The following is a 22,483-nucleotide window of genomic DNA, read 5'->3' as shown; positions in this document are numbered from 1 at the left end:
CAGCCAGACTTAAAACAATTAAGATGTTATTGTTATAACAGAAACAGAACATGAAATTTGCATATAGATCAGTAACAGCTCTCCTGATTGCTTATACACAAATTCATGTGAATTTCCACCAAAATTGCAAAACCTAAGAGATACAGGAAGCAAGTAAAGGCAAGGCCCTCTCACATGAAAGTACCTTTCCACATAGCTCTGGTTAGTAGGCAGGAATTAGTCTGTCTAGCACAGACCTGGACAGAAGTAAGCTAGTCTTTCTCCTGCTTATCTCAAAATCACCTCCCGCTGCCACCTGACAGCAGCTCCTCAGGGCTGAGCAAGCAGCTGTATTTCAGACATTCTCAAATGTCAGACTGCAGCAGGAAAGTACCGTGCACACCACCCCAAGCCTTTACAGATCTCTTGGCTGCACTGCACTGCACCTTCCTTGACTGCACTCACAATCTCCCATCTAGGTTTCCAGGGAAGTTCAGGAGTCAGCTCCCTGCTTTCTTCTCTCTGTATCTCAAATAGTTTTCATCCCACCAAGTTCCCTCATTGACAGCAGGTCTATGCTGGAGCAGTAACATCTCAGCAATTACGGAACACACCCTGAGCAGTGCACGGCTGCCGTGCGCTTCTCCCTAACACCCCCCTCAAGAGTTGCACCACAGGACACCTCCAGCTCTCTCCCTGTTTATATGTTCTGGTTTCTTTTGGAATAGACAAAACACAGACACGTGGTGGAACTGAGATGCACACCAGCCACCTCCCTGCATGCAACAGCAACACGTGCAAAGCACACAAGGGACTGGAAAAACACCACAGAATATCCTGCACTCCTTCAACATTCAACAAGGTACCTTAAAAACAAAGAGGGGGGAGGGGGGCTAAAATTCTGAACTAGAAGTATATTTAATTCTTAACCTCTCATGGGACAAAGTGCATTTTTAATATATTTACTTGCTTCTCTGTCTCTTAAAATTAGTTCAAGTCTGATAAAATAAACATGTGCTCTTAACAAAGGTGCCTAATTTACCTTGTTAGGTTATACTTTTCACACTTCATTCAAAACTGGACAACTTGAGCAGCTTATCTACCTCCTGACTGCACACACTGGATGGACCTGCCAACCTTCAGACTCAGTAGCTGAGCGTCCCCAGACTTCCAATACCATCCACTCATGTAGTGCCAAGCAGAGCCAATGCAAAGCCCGACACACGATCATCAACCACCACCCAGCAGCTTTCTGCCACCTGTTTCTCAACCTCAGTGTTTCTTAACAGGCACATCAGGAACCTTGCTGTTTTCTTCACTTCCCTTTGAAAGGTTTAGCTTGAAAACTTAAATACCAGAAACAGCAAACTAGTAAACAAAATTGTGCAAACATCAATAGTTCAGAGTAACAACCAGAGAAAAATCCCAAGAGAACTCACACAGCTACTATTCTAAAAGTACTTTAAACCAACTGAAGTTAAATCTTTATTCCTAACTATTTTATGAATACCTAAATATTTTGAATAAACTAATTTTCAAATATAAATTCTTTAAATTTCAGTAGGTCCTTCTAGATTTTATCAGTCACTCATACAATAGCCAATATGCAAATTATTAATGCATTTTTCACTAATTACTTTAAGAGAAAATTAATAATAATCTACAGAAAGTAAGTCACTTGACAGCAATATTCCACAATAAATTACAACACAAGTATTCTTACAGTGGACTTTTTGATAGAATGCAAAACATTTATTTCTTTGTCAGTTAGACAAGAATAACTATAAAACTTCACACAGGACCAGAAGCACACAAATGACAAACATTTCCATGCTGCTATTTCAACTTCAACCAAAACCACCTAGTGAACTCTAATAGGGAATGCTCTCATTAACAACTCACAATTAAAAACAGGTGAAGTGCTCAACAGTAAGTGTCTCAAATATGGCAGAGAGACAGCACACTCCTCACTAAGAACAGTTTTATATAAGGAACTGAAACTATTTTTCCTAAAATCTTTCATGGAAGATGACCCATCTTCCAACTACATGACTAGTTCAATAAAAAAATAAAAATATCTATCTGCTCTGGAAATACTTTACTTCACTACAAATACAGCTCCTTACAACTGCCATTCCTGCACTGCTCGTAACAATGGCTCTTTCCAACATGCTAAGAATATTTTAATAGAACCTGAGAGAAGTAAGCATTTTTTAAAAACTAAATATTCAAACAGCATAACACAGAAAATCACCAATAAAAAGCTTTGTTACCTTAAATGATAATTGTAATGTTTGTGATCATTTTTCCATAGCAGAGAACTCTGCTCTTTGGGCACCTGTTCCTAATAGTACAAGTACATTTAAAAAGGAGAAGTAGCAATACATGTTTCCTGTTGGTTTTTCTTTTTTTTTTTTTTAAAGCACAACTTGCAATCTAGAGTGTGCAATTGTGACTTCGATTGCTCTTCAGTTTCAATATTCCCTTCTGCATCACTTGATTCACTTGTAACACTGATCCCCTTGTCTCTATCCATCCTTGTAGAATTTCCCATGCAAACTCCCTGGTATCTTCAGTGCTCTTCTCACCCAATTGTCTATCCCCAGCATAGCCTCAGTGCTGGTACAAAGTTTATCTCACCAGTTCTCCAAACTGACCACACAGATGTGCTTCCTGCCCTCACAGCACCTGAGCATCTGAAGGCCACCCTCCATGGTTACCAGCTCAAACCACAGAAAGTGACCTGAGAACTGGTTGCTTGTATTTAGAAAGAATGAGAAACAGAAGAAGAAAAGTTTCTTCCAGCCTTTCCTCTCTCCCCTCTGTCCAGCCCCTAAATTGACTCACGCCTGGCTGCTCCATCACCATACACTGCTCAAATCCACGTGGACATGAGAGGAAGGCAAGGCTCACAAAGCTGGAATTTTACCACTGTGGTTTGCACTTTGCAGAAAGAGATAGGAAGAGGAAGGCAGCAGTTGGGATTACTTATAGACTTCAATGGGGAGGCACTGTAAAAAAAAGGTAACTCTTAAAAATCTGCAATTCTTTTCATCCCAAAGACTGAGGGAAGACAGCACTGACATTACAGAGGACAGACAAGAGAGCTGAAGTCTAATTTCAGTTGTTTTAAGAGTGGCCCAAGTGTGAGAATCAACATGTTGAGGATAGGATGAATGATGGACCAGTTATACAGAAGAGCTCACCTGGCATCTGACAACTTGTTTAGAAATATTCTGTGTACCCATAACCTTTTCTCCCATAGATTTGTTCTTATTTCTTCAGTTTTGTCAAATACTTTCCCAAGAACAGTATTTTGCAGAACATTTTGTTTTTCACCTTCTCAACCAGAAAAAATAAAGGGAAATTTAATTCCAACCTGAAGTATCATATTTTCTAATGGTAATATACATACATTAAAAATGAAAGGAAGTTACTACCCAGCATTTCACAAAAACACAATACAGAAAAGAACTCCCTGCTACAGAGGCTTTAGGTCTCAAGAGGATCAGCTAATGGAAACAAGAAACACCCTACTCTGATGTTGGGGTTCACTGTGCTTTTTTGCTGCCTATTCCATTTCACTATTCCTGTTCAATTAGATTACTGCCCTAATGGTGGCAAGAGCATCATGCTCTAAGTGAGTGTTACCACCAACATTTTCAGAAACATGTAGGTTCAGTGACCTTGGATTTTCTAAAATTCATTTTCACTGCACAGTGTAAGCTGACAAGATTTTGCTCTGTGCTATTTGCTTTAGTTGTTCTGTCAAAGGTACTAGAAACCATGGAGAAACACAAATTGATAGTGAAAAATGTACCTTTTGAATTGCAACAAAATCCTGCAAAAGAGTGGAACTGAAACTGAAAAGCAAGAGTTCTCTCTGAATTGCAGCTCTGAGATTTGCAGCAAATAACAAAGCCTCTGTATTCCACCACAGTTTTCAAAATGCAATTTCTCATTAGTATTGTGGGAAGATGCAAGTCATGCAGGCTTTCTGTTATAGGACACCTTTAACAGTTCTACCCAAGCAGAAAAAACCTGTTAACACCTTTATAAAGAACTGTCATCCATGTCTATTCTCCAGAATCTAAAGCTCGAATACTTGAAAAAAACTAAACAACTGAAGTTATTTAAATGATAATGTTCTCAAAACTTTTAAGTTTGGCTTCATACACTGCTAGCATGTTAAACGAGTACGTAAATTATCATAATTCAGACATTTAAATAATAATACTCTACTATGCCTCAAGTGCAGGCAGGTATCTAAGTGTTTTACACGGTAAACAAGCCACATTTAACTGAATTTACCACTTGTGATTATATAAAATAAATATACAAGACATTCCTGTCATCATAATCCTTCTTCAAGCAAGGTCACAGAGCTCTTTCCAAAGGTTTGTTTATCAAAGAAGATAAACCTTCTCCTCCCTCTTTTAAGATGCCAGCAAACAACGCTCATACTTCAAAGGCTGCATTAAAAAGGCAAGTATAGCTCCTACTCTTTCAAATGCTCAGAAATGCAATGCATGAGGGAAATAATGAGTTCACCTCCACCAGCCTAAGTCTACACAGCATATGGACAAGCCAAAAGAACCCTGCTGAGATGGCCCTCAGACCTGCCCATGGACACAACTGATAAAAGTGCACTCCTGTTTGAGCAAATGTAGTGCACCTAATACCTCTGTGATTTGTAGTCATTTATTGCTGGTGTGCTTTTCTTCTACTGAAATGGGACATTTCACCAAGAAGTATTAAAAGCACTGACAGAAATTCTTCTGCTTTGGAATATAATAATAATAACTACTACTATTACTACTATGCTAGTACTTAATGAGCAAAATGAAGTTAAAAAATACCAAGAAAGGAACAATGATGGGGGAAAAAAACCCAAAACAACTGGAAGATGCCCCATCCCTGGAACTGTTCAAGGCCATGCTGGCGGGCACTCTGAGCAGCCTGGTCTAGTGGGAGGTGTCCCTGCCCACGGCATGGGTGTTGGAATGAGATGATCTTTAAGGTCCCTCCCAACCCAGACCATTCTGTGACTCTCTGATCAGCAACAGGTTGGTCCTGTCCATTCACTGTATCATCTCCAGCTTTATGGAAAGGAAAGCCCAGAGCAGGAGTTATATGGGTCAAAAATAACAAAAAAGACTGAGTTGATCCATTCTTCATATTTGATTCAGTATACTCAGTAAAGTCCTTTTTCGTGTCCTAGCAATTATACTGTCACTGCTAATATTAAAAAAAAAAAAGTTGGCCCCTTCCTAAGTTCCAAAATTTATTTTTCTTGTGACTTTTTTACCACATTATTTGTAAATTCAAGCAGAACTTTCCAGAAGTCACGACTTGTTTTCAGATAGAAGAGACTATACCTAGAAAGCTGATTTGCCTCTTTTCTTCTTTTCTATGTCACCACTATCTCACCATTAAATAAAAATATTAAACATAATTTTATATATTAAATATAACCAGTTTTGAAATAAAAATGCATGTTGACTGTGTCTGTAAACAATTAAACTTCAAGGTTAAAACATTTTCTGTCCATATATGATCACAAATTCACATTTTAAAATCCTGCCGCTACAACGGTCCCATGAAAAAGAATACTTGGGACACCTCAGCATGAGTGTAGCAGTTGAAAAAAATTACCTCTTCCAAATGTCTACAATTATAACCAAGCACTTATTATTTCTTAAAATCCTTCTACTGTCTGAAAAGTTTTGGTCTGGACAAAACAGCATAGTCTCCACTGAGCTTTGCTCACCTGTATAATAACTGTCTGAAGCAATATTGAAAGCAGAATGGTTTAACATACTTTCTAGATTTGAGGCATAGCACCAGCAAGCAGATCCAGCCACTGAAATCATGTTGCAAGATTACAGGTACCCTAACATTAGACTCAAAACTACATCTTCATAAAAGGCTTTAAAGGATATTACAAAGCAATTATTTACAAAACACCAATTATAAACCAAAATGCATACAGCAAGTTTAAACCATAACATACATCAAAGAGATTACAAGTTACAGATCCCAAAATAAAGAATAATAGTCATGAAGATCCTTTAGTATTAGTTTATAAAACTCAGATCATCATCTAAAATTTATTCAGCAACACTTATCCTCTGAAGGCTCAACATTAAGCTGCATGGGAAAAAAAGGAAGGAAAATGAGCACCCTTACATTTGATAACCAGAGGAGACCAAAAAAAACCCTCTTACCTGCACATCTGTGTACAAAATTATTCAACTGCAGGCACATTCACACTGATCTGTGAAGCAAACAAAATCCCAGAAGAGGGTGAGCTGTGGAGCCCCCAGAAATGCAATCTGGATGTCCCAGAGTGGCTCAGTGAAAGGAAAGCAGTGTTTTGCTAACCTAACCCTTTCCAAGCCCACTTCTGGAACACGGGGTCAGGGAAGGTCAATCTGCAGCTAAAATGTAGATCTGTATTAAATTGATCAGGAAGCAATATGCTGCCACAGGATGGATGTACAATCTGTGCTGGTCTCAGTCAGTGAGGCAGCATGTGTACAGAGAGATTCAGGATCAAAACATGCACTTTGAAAGGAAGGTTGTCCTTGTGTGCTGATGCAATGCATTTGTTCAAGTACAAAAACTCCAGAAACATTTTCTTCTCTGTTTATGTGCAAGTTAGAAGTTATCTAAACACAGCACACATACTTTTAACTTTCTAATTAAGAGTCATTCATAAATGTAACCAACGATCAGAATGACGCCATGGGTAAAGAGCATTCAAATAGACTTAGAACATCCACATGCCTTTCTGTGTTATAGGTAACATATTATTAATATAAATAGCAGCCTATCACTTATTCCCCTAATTACATAGGAAGGGCTCTGTTCATAGACCAAATCACTGGCCTTCACTGTCACTGACAATATTTATATACCTACCAAAGCTCTGCTTAAGTAGCACAACCAGCAGCTTTACCTAACATCGAATAGCTACGGAGATTGCAAAAACAAATATACCCTTTCCATAACAATTTGTATTCCTGGCTTTCTCTTACAAGTGATGGAATATGCCGTCTACAAAAGGTCCTTAAAGAGAAGACCAAAAAAAAAATTTCCCCTTTGAGTTGTTAAAAAGGAAGTAGTGGTTGACAACTATAAGTGAAAGTGTTGTATTATTTCCACCCTTATGGAATTAGGAACATTCTTATGTCATTCATTTAGTGCTTCTTTTCCTCCAGAAATGCGTTTTAAATTTACCTGACACATTTTGGTACTAATTTTAAGTTACACTACACAAGGAGTACTCCAAGTAAGCCTAATACTAAATTTTAACTATACATACATACACTGGAAGTTACTAACATAAGATAACAGCAACACAGGCTAATCTACCAGCTAATATGCCTGCCACTGACCTCAGAAGCTTATTTCCTAGTAGGGATTAATTCTGTACACAAAATTCTCTTCCAAGTCCACAACAACCTCAATTCATTAGACCTGCTGTGGACCAGCAGATGGGACTGGACAATCTCCTGAGGTACACACCAACCTTAGTTATGCCAGTTGATCTATGTCATAGGATTTGCTGCCCTTGTTCACAGTATTGTAACCTCACTCAAAGTAGCTACCACCCTATTTAATGACCTAAAGTTCTGGAATCCATCGAAACAAAGGAACTTCATCAAACTTATTCTTTGTCCCTTAAGAGTATGTGTTAATATTGACATAACCTTAAAAATTCCTCTGGCATCCAGCAAGAGGAATCCCTGTAATGATAAGAATACAACAAGGAGTTACCTACAGAGATCACAGACCTGCAAAAATAACTTGGTTGCAGAATGGATTCTTTCACAATCAGATATAAAAAACAAAGCTTATTTTTTAAATAACCGAGTTCAAAACATGACGAATTACAAATAATTCATTGCGCCTCCTGAAAGCTTTCAGATTCTTCAAGTACCTGGAAACAGTAGGCAAAAGTGCAAAACCCAGCAATTGGCAGAATAAAATCACAAGTAATACTACAGAAACTGATTTGCAATTCTATTGCCCCTAAGTTCTGGCTTAACTATCGCAGCTAACAGCGAGAAAAAGGAGAGAATGACAGTTAATTGTGCCACGACTTACTGGGAAAGGTCACCAGGATATTAAAAGGCAAAAAGGTAGGCAGGCTAAATGCTCAGCTTTTCAGAACCAAGAGATCTGGCTTCTACCTATATAATTAAGCATTACACTTCAAGAAAACCAATTTAAAAAAAAACAAACCAAAACCAATAAGCAAGGCATAATCATCAAACTCTGCTGGGGTGGAGTTAAACAAACAAAAAAAAACACTTACAGAACATTGATACTATGGCCAAGAGTAAGTTTTAAACAAATCAAGGTTTAAACTTCAGCTCACTCCACTTCCAAAAAAGGAACAACTCTGGAAAAGTTCCATTTAAGAGCAAAAACTTCCGTATCAGATAAGACTAATGACATATGCAGATAGCAGCAGCCAGTACCAAATGTCTTCAAAAGAACTTGCTGTACAAATATCTATCTGGCCCATTAAAGAGCTTTCCATTCTGGATTTGAAACATAACATTTCTATTCTTTCCTTTAAAAAGGGTATTACTCAATACATGCTTACATGCAGCCATAACTCTTCCATCTTAAGCTCTTGCATTCATTTTATTTTTATGTAAGAAATACTACAAGTGTAATTATGAGAATATTCAGCACTAATAAGTTAATTCTTAGGTTTCTGTTCAATACTATCTTAACACAAGAGCAAAAGATCACCCTTCTGTTCTTATATATGTTTTATATATATATATGTGAGACATTGCATGCTTTCTGTATTGAAGACTTTCTGTAATAAATATTTTCAAGACATTTGAATTATCATGTAAAAACTAAAACTAAAGATATTCCTACTGGGGAAAAACTTACTTTAATGTAGCACAACACTGTTACTATTTTTTGTATTTATTTAGAAGTTCTCAGATTCTACACTATTAGGACATTTGCAATTGAGCCCATCTAACTGTCAATTCTTTCCAATGGTTGGTTAATGTTTTATAACCTAAAAGTTCTATGAATAGCATATATTTCCCTTCACTACACACCACAGTTCAACTATCAATACCGTAATGTTCCTTAGCTCTGCAAGGATCTTATAAATTCCTCATGCCCTAAACTACCCTTGACTAATCCCTGAACTTTTTATGTTTATTTTTTACCAAAGTAAAGAAAGGGGGGAAAAAAAGGTCAAACTCCTGCTAGCATTTTCTGTGTTTTTCCACTCAACTACAGTGCTACTACAGGATTTTGGACTTTCTATTATAAGCCTGCTGGAAGTTCATCATTTATTTATACTTTCTCAAGACTGAAATAAACTCTAAGGCATTGCTCAATCACACACAAGTCTGGTACAACACAACAGGAAAATTGTATCCAATTAATTGTCTGGCTCCAGCACAATGATTTTCCTTTTCAAGGAGGAAACTGTTCTGGACCTCTGGCAGAGATATGTCTTCTTGCAAGATGGGTATAGTCCAGCCCATCTCTCTGCCTGATGTTCCCACTTCCTAGAGCAGACGGAAAAAACACTTGTCTATATTCAACAAAAATGTGACAATGCTGAGCCTTTTTCCAAAAATTCTGCCACAAGCAGAAACATTTCTGGAAAGACAGACAAGTTGGGAAAATTAAAGCATGGTCACAGCAAGATCTAACAAAATTCAGAGCTCTTGGATAATCCAACCTCTCTGCAAGTGAACATTAACAAGAAGCAAGTATTGATGTGATTCAAAAGAAAATCCAGAGACAACAAATAGCCATATAATTTAGTAGCAATAGAGTGTAAAATTGCTAGCTGTAGGGATGGAGACAGCATTCTTGCTTCCTTTTCACTGTCCTGGTTCCAAAAACACTCATCATTTTCACTTTATGTTATCTGTTAAAAGAAACGACAAAATCCAAAATGCAACAAAACAGCTGAGTAGGTATCGACACATTTTGCAGAATTTTAGCTAGATCAGACTCAAATCAAAATAGCCAAAGTAGCACAGTGACATGGACACTCCTCACCCACACGGCCCTTTACAGCATACATAAATTCAATTACTTTCATGAGATAAATAAGCAAATGAGGCTGTCACATTAAGAAAAATGAGAAGATAGAGCCAAATCAAAGTATTTCTCCAGTGCCATGTAAATACATCTGCAAATGATCACTGGATTGCCCAACTAACATATAAAAAAGTAAAAATCAAGAACAACTTTATATAATAAAAATGTAGGGAAGCAAGGTTTTGCATTTTTAAGCCTGGGACCAGGAGCAAACCCAAACCACCCCATAAGAGATCTAAGGAAAACACATTTACTGGCCTTCATTCCAGCTAAGTAACCTGATTCATTTGAGGTTTGTAAAAATTCATTGCAAATACGAAAGGGATTTTTGTTTGTTTTTAAAGCCTAATCAATGTGTTGGTGTTCCTGGCTCAGGATAGATGCAGCATGACTGCAATGGATCAGCTCCAAGAATTACAGTATTAACTCTGCAGCAGTGACTCTAGATGGTATCTCTGCAGGGAAATCCTTGTCAGCACTGCCTTACCTCTACTATAAATGGCTGCCTGCACTCCTACACCAGCTCCTAAAACCATGAGGCTGAACTTGGTCAAAAGCAAGAGCTCCCTACCCCATACTATTCTCATGATCATATCAGTATAAAATTGGATGGTTCATTCAGGGTGAAAAGCACTTACATAAAAATATTAACAGGTGTATGTGAGGGCTGCCTGACATCACCGTCTTACCAGAGGCACCTAAGCACTGGAGTTTCACCTCAGTGCATTACGGCAAATCCCAGGTCAGTCCTCCAGGGCACTTGGAATAAATATTCAATGTTTTGAAGACAGTGTCTCCACTGCAGACTGTAAGCACACAGCAACATCAAGAGTACTGAAAAATAAAACATCTGTTCATCTCTCGGACAACAATCCTAACAGAAAGTCAAAAAAATATAATAGAGGAAAAAACAAATAACAGACATGGTATCTATCAATATAAGTGCTACTGATAGATGGGAAACTAAACACACTTTACACAGATCAGCACTAAACAGGCCAGAGTATCACACAGGATTCTCTACTGGAAGCAGAAGGAAAAAAAACTTCCCACCAAAACCCTGCAATTCCAAATACCATTCTTCATATCCCGCTTAGTTTTTTAAGACAAATTTACTAAAATACTTCTGAACAAACAGACCATCCAAAGAAAATGTTCTGTGCTTTCCTGAATCATGCCAAGTTCTTGATATCCACAAAACATTTTATGTAATGTTAAGTGAGTAACATATTTCCTCTTTACTAATTTGGTTTGCTTCCTTTCATATCAATTTACTTTACTCCCTAGTACAATACAGCAAAATAAGACTATCTAATCTCAACTCCTGTTTGTCAATGTATTTGTTGCATTAGTGGTCCAAAATGAAATGCAGTATGCCAGACAGGGTCCAATAAGCTGCAAGGGGTTCTTCCTTTCCAAGGGCAGCCCTGTGTTTGTCCTGAGGCCCCTGCCTGCCCGTTCACTCGGCACAGCAGGTCTGTGTTGGGGGCAGCCCTGCCCTTCAGCAGATCAGCTCACCCCCACCACAGCAAGACTCCCAGGCCTGGGGTCTTCCCAAACAGACCAGAGGAAACTGCACTGTGTCCTTCAGATCACGTTAAACTGGCCCTACCTTTGGGCTGGCTGGTTTGAGTTGTTGGGGTTTGCTATGATTGGTTGGGTTTGGGTTTTCTTCTTGAATTTTTTTTTTTTGGGGAGGTGGGGGGGAGAGGAAATCTGTTTTGTTTTCTTTAAGTATTTTGCAGTATTTTTATGTCCCATATTTTAAGACTAGAAGCCATAATGCACAGCTCTAACAAATTTCATTTACTATTATGGGGACTATGGATTTCAATATAGTACTTAGCATTTCCATCACGAAGATATGAATGTGCTCAATTCAATTCACATCCACTCTGAATTAAATTAAAACAATAGCATTAGCTACCATTAACACATCAACTTGTGCCTACACTTTTTTTTCAGTTATTAAAAATGACCAGTTCTTTGGGGTGCTTTTTATGTAAGAAAATACTTTATTTTTCACAGTTTCTTTGGTAAACTGTGGCAATGAATTCCCTATAAGAGGTACTTATAATAGCAACTCACAACAACGTCAGGGACTGAATAATTCCAGATTTTGAAAGCCTGGATATCTGTTTGGAAGCTTCAGGTTTCTACTAAAAGCTTCTCCATCTGTCAGAAGCATTTCAGCCTGGAAGTCACATACAAATTCTCAAAGGTCTTCCACTTGCTTATTTTTAGAAATGAAAACAAAACCGAAAAAAACAAGTTTAAGATTATTTCAGTTACACTATTTTAAAGGGTCTCTTCTCATATGCAGTGATTTGAGCTGAACACATTTAGATTTTCTGAAGTATAGCCCACTTTTTCTTTTGCTTTGATTCACACTTTTTGGAACACTCCATGCTTAGCACAGCATCTACTTCCTCCGTATCTAGTGAGTCACTTTTTCAGGCACCTCTAAAAAAACCCAGATTCATTAACTTGCAATTACTGAAAAAAAAAATAAAACTAAAATGAATTCTAATTATAATATTCTAATGTTATCACTTCATGAAAAATCCACTAGTTAACTAGGAGTTATTATGCTATATCTACAAACACAGGAAGGAAGAGGCATTGCACCAGTTATCTTCAAAAATATTACTATGTACAGAAAAAGTCTAAATACAGATAATCCCACCACCATCTCCTTCCACCTTTATCATACATATATTTAGGATCACATACTATGTTTAAAATATTTTAAAAAGCAAATCCAGCTTTAAGTACCTTTTAATTGCTACATATTGGTGATCTTGAAAACTCACTCTATTTTCAACCTTAATAATGCTGGTGTTACATAGACATTATCTCCCTGGGCAAATAACTTTTTCCATGCATAATTAAAATGCCTTTATACAAAATAAACATTCACATCTTTCAATTGTAAGTAACATGTTATCTTCAGCTTGGTCTACTTATGCAACACATTTCAGCTTATACCTTCCTCTGCCTTAGGAAAAAAATTCTGTACTACTTTCCTTGACATAGCTTACTAATGCTCCCTCTCTTCAGGTTCTACCCCTATTTACAGATAATACTGACAAAATTGTTTACAGGCTATGTAGTAAACAGGATCACTCACATGATTCAATAAACAAAATAAAACTCCAAGCCCACATGGGGAAAAAAAAAAGAGTAATAAAGTATGACTGAAAGGCAGCTCAAGGGGCAACAGAGCCTGGACTGAGTGACTGGCAATGCCCGAAACTGGTATTGCCAAAGTCCACAACTTATGAAACTGTAGTCCCAGATCATTAACAAACTATTTTGAAATAGCTGAAGGTTTTTCTCATTATTAAATTAACATTTGAAGGTCTTTTACCTTTCAAAAAATACAGAATTTATGAATGTCCTATATGTAAGAGTCTAAGAAATGTTTACAAATACTGTGACAAAGAGAATTTGTGCAGGTTTATATATAGGTCATTGATAGGATAATGACAATTTCCTAAATGAGATGTGCTTATTAGCAGTTATGTAAACAATGATAATTGATGTTGCTGCACGTAAATGTTCTGGCCTGTTTTTCTTTGCATTTTGAAAGCACCACAGAATTTTTTTAAGTAGTTCTTGTGATTCAAGATCAAGCCTGTATTTATCAGTATCTTCTAACTACCTTTTCACAACAGCATTTGATACCTATTATCTCTAATGGCGCATTTCCCCCACCCCACCGTCTCACAATTTACCATTCAGATACTCAACCAGATCAAAAGCCAGTCCACACATCCAACAAACAAGCACAAATCTGAAATTCTCCTCACTGCTATACCTGTGCTTTAAACCTTTCACAACACCACACAGAACATGCAATAGGAGTGGATTCCAGGGCATCATCACAAACCCGTTCTTTAGTTGTTTACTATGGCTACAGATGCCCACCTTGGCAATTTTCACCAGACCTCTGTCAAATCATCACATGACATTATCTCAAGAACTATTAAATACAATCCTTTTAATTACTACTACTAAGTTGCTATTTTTAAACAGATAAATGAGTAAGCATACAATTTTTTACCTATATTAGAGAAGGCACAGCTAACTGAAATTCAAAACAAACAAAAATCCTCATAGCCGATTGTTTTTGAAGCTTGTCTATCAGTTAGACTTGCTCAACACTCAGTGCTTTCTCAAATTAACCATCTTGAAAATGACAGATCATATTTGTAACCATAATAGAGCACATGGGGGTCTTAAAGTCTTGGTAAGTTGTAAGAAATGTTGATAAAAAGCTATATGCATAATGCTTTCTAATTTAAAAACAGCACAATAAATTGGAAGATTTTACTTTGTTGAATCAAACAAGAAAGGTTAAAGACTATACTGAAAGTATTTCAAGCACTTAAGTTTTCTAGAATCCAAGAATGAATATCACATACACAATAGAGCCAAAGCAAGATGCTTAATTAAACGTTTAATACAGATAGCAGTTTGCACAATTACCTGCCGGTAACTTGAAAGCAATAATCCAGCCTTAAGAAATTAAATGCTTGTCTTGTCCCATCATGTCCAAGTATTGCATAATACAGGATAGCTAACAATGGAAGGTTTAAGAACTTTGACTGCGTTGTACTGCTCCTCATGCTGTGTCATACTACTGAAAAAATCTGCATGAGTTACAGACCGTATTATTCTTAAAATCCAGAGCTACACTGACTGCATTTCACAGAAGGACTTGGTGTGAAGCTAAAAACCAGCTGACTTAGAACATGTTAAATTCTAGAGCATAATATCAATATAGTCAGAAAAAGAATAGAGTGCTGAGCAACTGCAGTCTGCCCTTTGTTAATTTTTCGCTGGATTTTTAAAATTAACTTGACAGTCATTAAGTAAAACAACTTTACTTGTCCCAGTTCAATCCCTAGTGGACAAAACATGCACTACAGGACCCCTCAATTTTGCTTAACAAGACTGCCAGACTTGAGAGAGGAACAGTTAAGAACACAGGATGTATTTTAAGACCATTTTCATTAACAATAAGACTATATCATGAATGCCACCCATTACACTCCTGTTGCCAGTAATAAACCTCCTATCAGAACCAAACAAAATACTCCACAAAATTTCAAAAGGACAAGTAGGAAGACTGCCAAACAAGAACAGTATCTTTTTAAAATCCATTTTTCAATGCTCCTCACGAACAATTTTCACACACCGATAAAAAAGTAATTTCTCTGCGTTTGAAAAAAATACTATGACACTACTATATTGATACAATATGCTTTCACATTTGCATGTCTCACCTCAAAATCACCTATGTCCAGTAATAAATAAGACACATGCAAGCCTTTCAACTAACCTTTTTCAACTGTTAGTTTCATATACTTTTCCTAATATTCAAAGTTTCTGCTTAGTAAGAAATTACCAACTTACCTGGAAAGTTACTGCTTTATCACAAATCTTACTCCTGCCCTATGCAACCACATTTATGACAGCAAAACCAGAGTGATCCACAATCTACAGGGACTTGCTGAAACAAATGTGCAGTTTCAGTGTTTTTACACGAACATCTTACCTTGCCTGTCTTGTGATCAAACCAGACCAGAGCATGGTTCCTGGAGAGCACCTTGCAGTCAAAGGTGGCATTGTTCTGGGCTGGCCGGCAGCGAGCCACCGAGCGGCCGATCTTGACAGGCTCGTCCAGGTAGACATGACGCTCCTGAAACGGGTGGGAGTTCGGGCGGCAAGTGAAGATGGCCAAGGCTGAAGGCATCGAGGACAGATTGTGGTTGCCACACCAACCAGAGATGAAGAGAGCCTCTTCTGATGCAGACTGTCCTCCGCAATTTTAAAAACACCTCCACAGCAACTTTATCTTAAAGCAGGACAAATATTATCATATGAGAGGCCTAACAACTCATTGTTTCAGTGTGTAAACTAATTCTGGCAATAATCCAGTGAAACAGTCCCATTATGTCTTTTAATAATATCAGCAGTGGCCCAAGAAAAGTCTAAAACGTACAACTTTCAATCCATCCTCCTCTGGAAGAATAGGAAAAAGCATCTGATTCCTTCAGAAAGAAGCAAAGGCCCCGTGAAAGAATGATACAATGTCTTAAATCCAAGTAGATGAGTCATACAAGTACTTTTGTTTGTAACCTCAACTGCCTTCTTCCCCCCTCCTTCCGTAAACAACACTGACCAAAAGTCTGACCAATGCAACATGGAAGCAAGGAAAGGTTTAGGGAAGGGGGATGAAGGAGAAAGATTAGCGTCCTCTCACACACGGCACAGATCAGGAACTGGAAGGCGAATACAAAGCCCTCGTTCCACAACAGGGACCTAATGGTTCACCCAGCAATCCGCATTTCACCATCTTCATGTGATAAACCCCAGCAGAATAGGTGGTCCTCGATACAGGATGGAGTGCGAGAGCTACACTGTTTTTCTCCCTTACACCAGATAAAGCTGAACTGTTCTACAGCTTCTGGGAGCCGCTCAGATAAGGAACTTGATAAGGCATGGAGAGGCTCCCAACTCGCCTTCTCCCGGGGACAAACCAGCGCGTGGGAAGGGTTCTCGGGGCCGGCCTGCGAGGTGCCCTGACAGGTCGCTCCCCGGCGGTGGTTCCGGCCGGCGGCGGGGTCGTTGTGCGTCCCTCGGCGGCGGCTCCGCAGGGCCGGGCAGCAGGGGCTGCCCCGGGAAGTGCTCGCCAGGAGCCCCCGGCGCGGGGCGCGGCGGCGGCGGCTCCGCTCAGCCCCTCCGCAGGTGACTGCGCATGAGGCGGGCCCGCTGCGCACCCCCGCGCTCTCCGCCCGCCCAGTGCGGCTCCGCTGCCCCGGCGGCGGGAGAGGCCTGGCGGCCGGGCCCGGGCGCTCCCGCTCGGTCTCTCTGCAGCTCAGGAGGCCACCGGCCGCGGGAAGTTTCCTCCAACCTGCGGGGCCCAAAACAAACCGGGTCAGGCGCCTCCCTCAGCGCGTCCCCCCGCGTCTCCTCGGCCCCGCGGGCGGCACGGGACGCGCCCCGCTCCCCCCTTACCTTGCGCGCAGCCGCCGCCATAGCGCCTGGAGCCCTTCCCGGTGTGGCCGCGGCGGCGGGGCCGGGGCGGGGCGGGGCCGGGGACGGGCAGCGTGCGCACCGGCTGCCCTCGCGCATGCGCCTTGCGTGCGATGAGGCTGCGGCACGGGCGGGTCACGCCCCGCTCCGGGCGCGCGGGAGGGGGCGGCGGGTTAGGCCGGGAGGAGAGAGGGGTGAGGGGACAGGGGCCGGTGTTCACCCGGAGGGGCACGGCTGGGACGTGCTAGCACGGGGCAGGTCGCTGAGGTGAGTTCGGCCCCGTGCCATCGCTTTGCCCTCGCTGTTCTCAGCTCTGGGAGGGAGGGGGCGAGCGGGGCCCGTCAGCCCTTATAAATAAGGGGGAGGGAATGGCCCGAAGTTGTGTCAGGAGAGGGTTAGGTTGGATTTTGGGAGAAGGCTTTTCACGCACAGGGTGGTCGAGCACTGGAATAGGCTCCTCAGGGAAGTGGTCATGGCCCCAGGACTGCCAGTTCACAAAGCTTTTGGACAGCGCTGTCAGGCGCACGGTGTAATTCCCTGGGCACCCTGTGCAGGGCCAGGAGTTGAACTCGATGATCTGATTCCAACTCAGAATATTTTGATTCTGTGAAAGGGTGGAGCTCAGAGGAGGAGCTGGGATGACACGTTCTCAGCAGAGCTTGCATGTGATTCTGCAGGAGTCTCCTGAACATGCTGCTGCTTTCCCTGTGCACGTCTGGTCGTTTCATGATCCAAGTTTAAAACCTGGGGAGGCGCGGTGTGGTTTGATGTGTCCTGGGGCCAGAGCAATGCTGGCTGTGTTTGCCATGTCTTATTGCAGGTTGGCAGCTGGAGCAGGGGGACTCCTGGAGCAGTGGCTGCAGGGACAGGACTGAGGTGGGGACACTGCTGTGTCTTCCTTCAGTACGCCATGGAGCATCATCCAAGGTCATATTTATGCCTGTTTTCTGGAAACCAAGGAAAGGTCACTTGTCAAGGTCGTCTGGTGTTGAACGAGTCTCTCCAGTCCAAATACATTTTTAATTCCGTCATTCCCCGTAAAGCAAACAAGTGGGAATTGTTGATGTAAGATAGATGTTGGGGTCATGCCAGCACTATAATTACCCAGTGACAGGGTGTTAGGATTAGGGATATGGGAGATGGCAGAAAGAGCTGGCAGCCATGGAGGACAGGAGTGCAGCTGGGCCAGGCACTTCAGCAGTGGATGAGGGGAAAAGCAGCAGTCAAGGTAAGGCCGTGCAGTGTATGACACAAAGTATGATTGGTATGTTCTTCGTTGTAGCACAGTAAAATCTCAGGGCTGTCTTCATTTTTTTTCCCTTTCTTTTTGACTGCATTGTGATTTGGGGAACAGAGGTTGATTCATAACAGACTAGTTTTTTCCAACAATCCAGTGAGAAAACAACAGCAAAACCAGGCTGTAGCATCTGTGTTGGAAACAGAGAAATGAAATCCAAGATTAAAGACAAGTCTGATTTTGTGAAGACAAAAACAAACAACTGATAGGTGGAATGTTTAGAAGTGTTTATCCGTAGTTTTAATTCTCCCGACAGGGGAAAACAATCTGGCACGTCACTTCATGGCTTTCATCAGCTTATGAGATTGTACTACTCTGATAAATATAATCATAATTTGCTCTTACTAATTATTTTAATGAGTGGAAATTCTGTGTGGCTGTTGCTTACAGCATACAAGGTGCCGTAACTAATCAAAGGGAGAAGGAAAGGTATAAAAAGAAGATGGAGAAAGTGAGAATAAATTTAGGTCCTTTAGGAGTTACATTTGAAGGAATGAGTTGCAAAAGTAGAAATAATTGAGAGCACTTTGGAATTGCAAAGTGTAAAAAGTGGGGACAAAGGGTACTACAGGTGTTGGAATGAAAAGAATGTTTCTGAAAATATTTTTTTTTCTGTGCATGTTTAATGGAGAAAGGAGACTGGAAGTAAACTTAGAGATGAAAAAGATCCATTACCATCTACGGGACCTAAGAGAATCAGGTAAAATAATAAACTGAGCAGTGGATACATTTCTCTGATGTTCTAAGTATTTATAATAACATAACATAATAATATAACTGTCATTTAAACTGTAAGCCACTGGCATATTATGTTTTCCTGAACCCTTCATCCCCTGGAGAAATCCCACTGGGACAGGCTCACGCAATGGTATGAGAAAAGTAGGTGGCAGTGATATTTGCCTTTCTAGTTCTCTTTGGCACTGCCAAATGGCTCATGTAACAGCTGAGCTGTACCCACTGCTCATCCAGGACATTAATCTGACCCTTCCTTCTCTGCATGAGTGCCAGCTCTCAGTGGAGCTGCGTGGGTGTAGTTATCCCTCAGGCTTTTCAGCTCCTATTTCAAATTGCCTGATGAGTTCAGAAGTTACCAGGGGCAGAGTCAAAGGCTAAGATGAAACTACAGAAAGCAGTTGCATTCTGAAATGAGGATACAATTATTGTATGGGTATTTTATGAGGTGTCTGCTGCTTACAAGAAAGTGTCCATCCCAGAACTGTGGAAAGCAACAGGTGGGTGAGGAGTTGTGTGTGAAGTGCTTGGCTGCTGTGCTGTGCTCGGAGGAGGAGGAGAAAGGGGAGGAGGAGGAGGGAAGTGTCAGCTCCGGCTCCTGCTTCGTTTCTGCGAGCGCTGTCACACAGGTGAAGCGGGCAAGCACCTCGCAGCCATGTTAGTTAAGGGCAGCAGGAGCCAACTGTGTCCCTCCTTTTTCTGGGCAGGAAGTCCATGAAAATGTTATGATAGCCATCATAGCTGAGGGCAGAAGGAGCCTGCTCCGTAGCCATCTTGGATAAGGGAAAGGGAGCACTTTAGGCGGCTGTCACTGTCACATTTATCCCCTAAAGAGCTGATGTCTGTTTCAGGAGGATGAAATGCAGCTGTGATAGATCATGTGCATATCTGCAAAACATCTAGATTTTGGCTTCTGAAACATTCTGAACCAAGCTGTCAAAAGTAAGCAAATGTTTCAGAGAAGTTTTCTCCACTGTTAAAAAAATTGGTTCTAATTATCACCCCAGATTTAGTAAAGGGGTTACACATTTTTATTTTAGTGCTTCTTTAGTTCTTTAGTTTCAGACTTATTTTCTGTTTGTGGTCTTTTAACTCTCTGACTGGTTATGTAAAGAACAATTGCATTATCTTTTGGCATTAATTTTGAAAGAATAAGCAATTCTACCAGTTTAATCTTCTCTTGTCAGGTAGGTTCTCCATTTATTCAATTTTCTTTCAGATCCTTCTCTGCTCCTATTTCTGATTTGCATTAAAAAAGGATACTTGTATCCAGTATACAAATTAGTGTCTTACCAACATAACATTTACATTATGTAATATATGTAGTGAGCATATACTGAATATACTGTTCAATTTAGATTATATAATAAATATGAGTGTTTTATACAATGATTTAAAATCTATTATTTATTATGTGCTGTATATCCTATCTGTTTATATATACAATGTACATTGCATAGTATGTTGATAATACATGTATTTGGTATATATACATAAGTATAATGTAACATGCATACCATTAATACATGTGCTAATATATAGCTAATTTTACTTTTTTTTTTTTTTTTTCATTTCAAATTAAATCAGGCAGGTTGAAATATCTGGCATTTTCACTGCTTTATCATTTTAGCAGACCATAGTCATCATGTGACCAGCTCTTATTTGCTTTTCTATTAATATATCAATTTAACAGTCAATATTAATATTGATTTTTTGAAATGTCTGATGTTTTCTGTGTCTGTTTGAAAAATGGAAAAGATGCTTTAAAAGTAATTATGACTTTTGTGTGTGTGTGTTTATTTGTTTAATTGAATGTATTTATTGGACCAAATATAATTTTCAAATACAAATAAAATACTGCTTTAAACTGAAATCTCGAGGCGGGGGATGGAGTGGAAGATGAGATGAGCAGATGATGTTTATGCAGTTCTTTGGTGTTTCTCTGTGGATGTGAGCAGTCTGCACAGTCACTCCCTGCTGAAGCTGATGGAGCCTGGCCAGCCAGCAGCCGACACAGCATTTGCTGCTACCTGATAGAAACCATCCTGCTGAGAGATCACAGCTGTAGGAGCAAGATAGAGCATGAAAGAAAGCAAGACAGGCTCAAACACTGAGCAGTTGTGGATCTTTAGAACCCAGCTGTCCCACATAGGCCTTTTCTCATTTTTATTCCAGCAACTGACATCAAGGGCATGCTTTTTCTAGCAGTGTCTCTTGTCCAAACCCTTCCAGATATTAACAGATGGCTGTATTTCTGCAAAACAGGCAGAATTCCTGGAGATTTGTAAGGGCATATTCCATATGCAGAGCCCTCGTGTTTTATGAGGCTTTATTGCAAGTTGTAGCAAAATGCTCTCAGTTAGTTGGTCCCCAACTCTGAAGTCTGTTTTTTGTCCTGCACTGATGCTTCTTGAAGAAGAAACTCAGATGTTTCTAAATGTTACAATACATGCAGAAATATTTTTCTTTCTCAACTGAAGGAGATAATCACATTTTATCAAAACTAAAATGTATTTTAAATGGCTAAGTAAAAATCTTTCTGAATTACTGTTTATTTGGAATATCTCCAGTAGGTAAGAATCCTTTCTTCTGTACCTTTTTTATCAGGGACCACGTGTCTATTCTCTTAACTTTCTCCTGCTAAAAGATTATTTGTTAAGCACCCAGTGGAATTAATTTACTGTTTAATAAAATGTATCACTCTTACTAAGTAGTTTATTCTTATTATTTCACATAGATACACTTACACTTTTTTGTTCACATGGAAATTTAAGAAGGGGCCAGCAAAAACTAGAAGGACATGCATGATGATAATAGCTAAAAATTTTGGTTTGCCCATGACAGGAAGAATATAAACAAGGGAAGGCTTACAAGAAGCAATGACATGAAATCTTTTCCTAAACCAAGTGATAAAAGCTTTTGGCCAGACCATTTAAGTTCTTTAATGGAAACAGCAAATTAAATTCCACTGAGACTCATTGCACTGAATTAAACTTGATTAAGCTCAGTCTTAGTCATGTCTTTTTGTCAAGAGAATCACAGAATTTAGGAGTTAACTACTTGAAAAATCTGTGAGTCTTGCATGGTATCCCTGTAAAGTACCTGAAGCAGCTGGAGACGGCGAGAACCTTCCCACAGAGCCTGCCCGAGGCTGCACACTGCGGAGCCCCATTCCTATCTCAGCCTGTATCTAACACTCACTTTGCTACTCATGGTTTAGATAACTGAAGGCCGCTGTATCTCAAGTTATTACCATGATAATTTTGTGTGTTATAATTTTGTCTGAGTTATATGTTTGTTCATCTTTTGTCTAGAAAATTACTCTAGTGA

At 39.8% G+C, this 22,483-nt stretch overlaps 1 protein-coding gene across 1 annotated transcript in view; it reads right to left on the bottom strand.

Moving 5' to 3' along the window:
- SLMAP (sarcolemma associated protein) overlaps positions 1-17,179 on the bottom strand; it is a 79,790-nt gene extending 62,611 nt beyond the window's left edge. Inside the window, exons 1-2 of the mRNA XM_030956402.1 lie at positions 17,107-17,179; positions 15,644-17,002 (exon numbers count right to left, since the gene is read on the bottom strand). Of these exons, the coding sequence (XP_030812262.1) occupies positions 15,644-15,841 (198 nt within the window). The 5' untranslated portion in view covers positions 15,842-17,002; positions 17,107-17,179. The remainder of the gene's footprint in view (positions 1-15,643; positions 17,003-17,106) is intronic.
- Between the last annotated feature and the right edge of the window lie 5,304 nt (positions 17,180-22,483).

Source organism: Camarhynchus parvulus, chromosome 12, assembly GCF_901933205.1.
Source record: "Camarhynchus parvulus chromosome 12, STF_HiC, whole genome shotgun sequence".
Taxonomy (NCBI): domain Eukaryota; kingdom Metazoa; phylum Chordata; class Aves; order Passeriformes; family Thraupidae; genus Camarhynchus; species Camarhynchus parvulus.
Note: the sequence above shows the minus strand (reverse complement) of the source record. Positions and strands in the feature narration are given on the sequence as shown.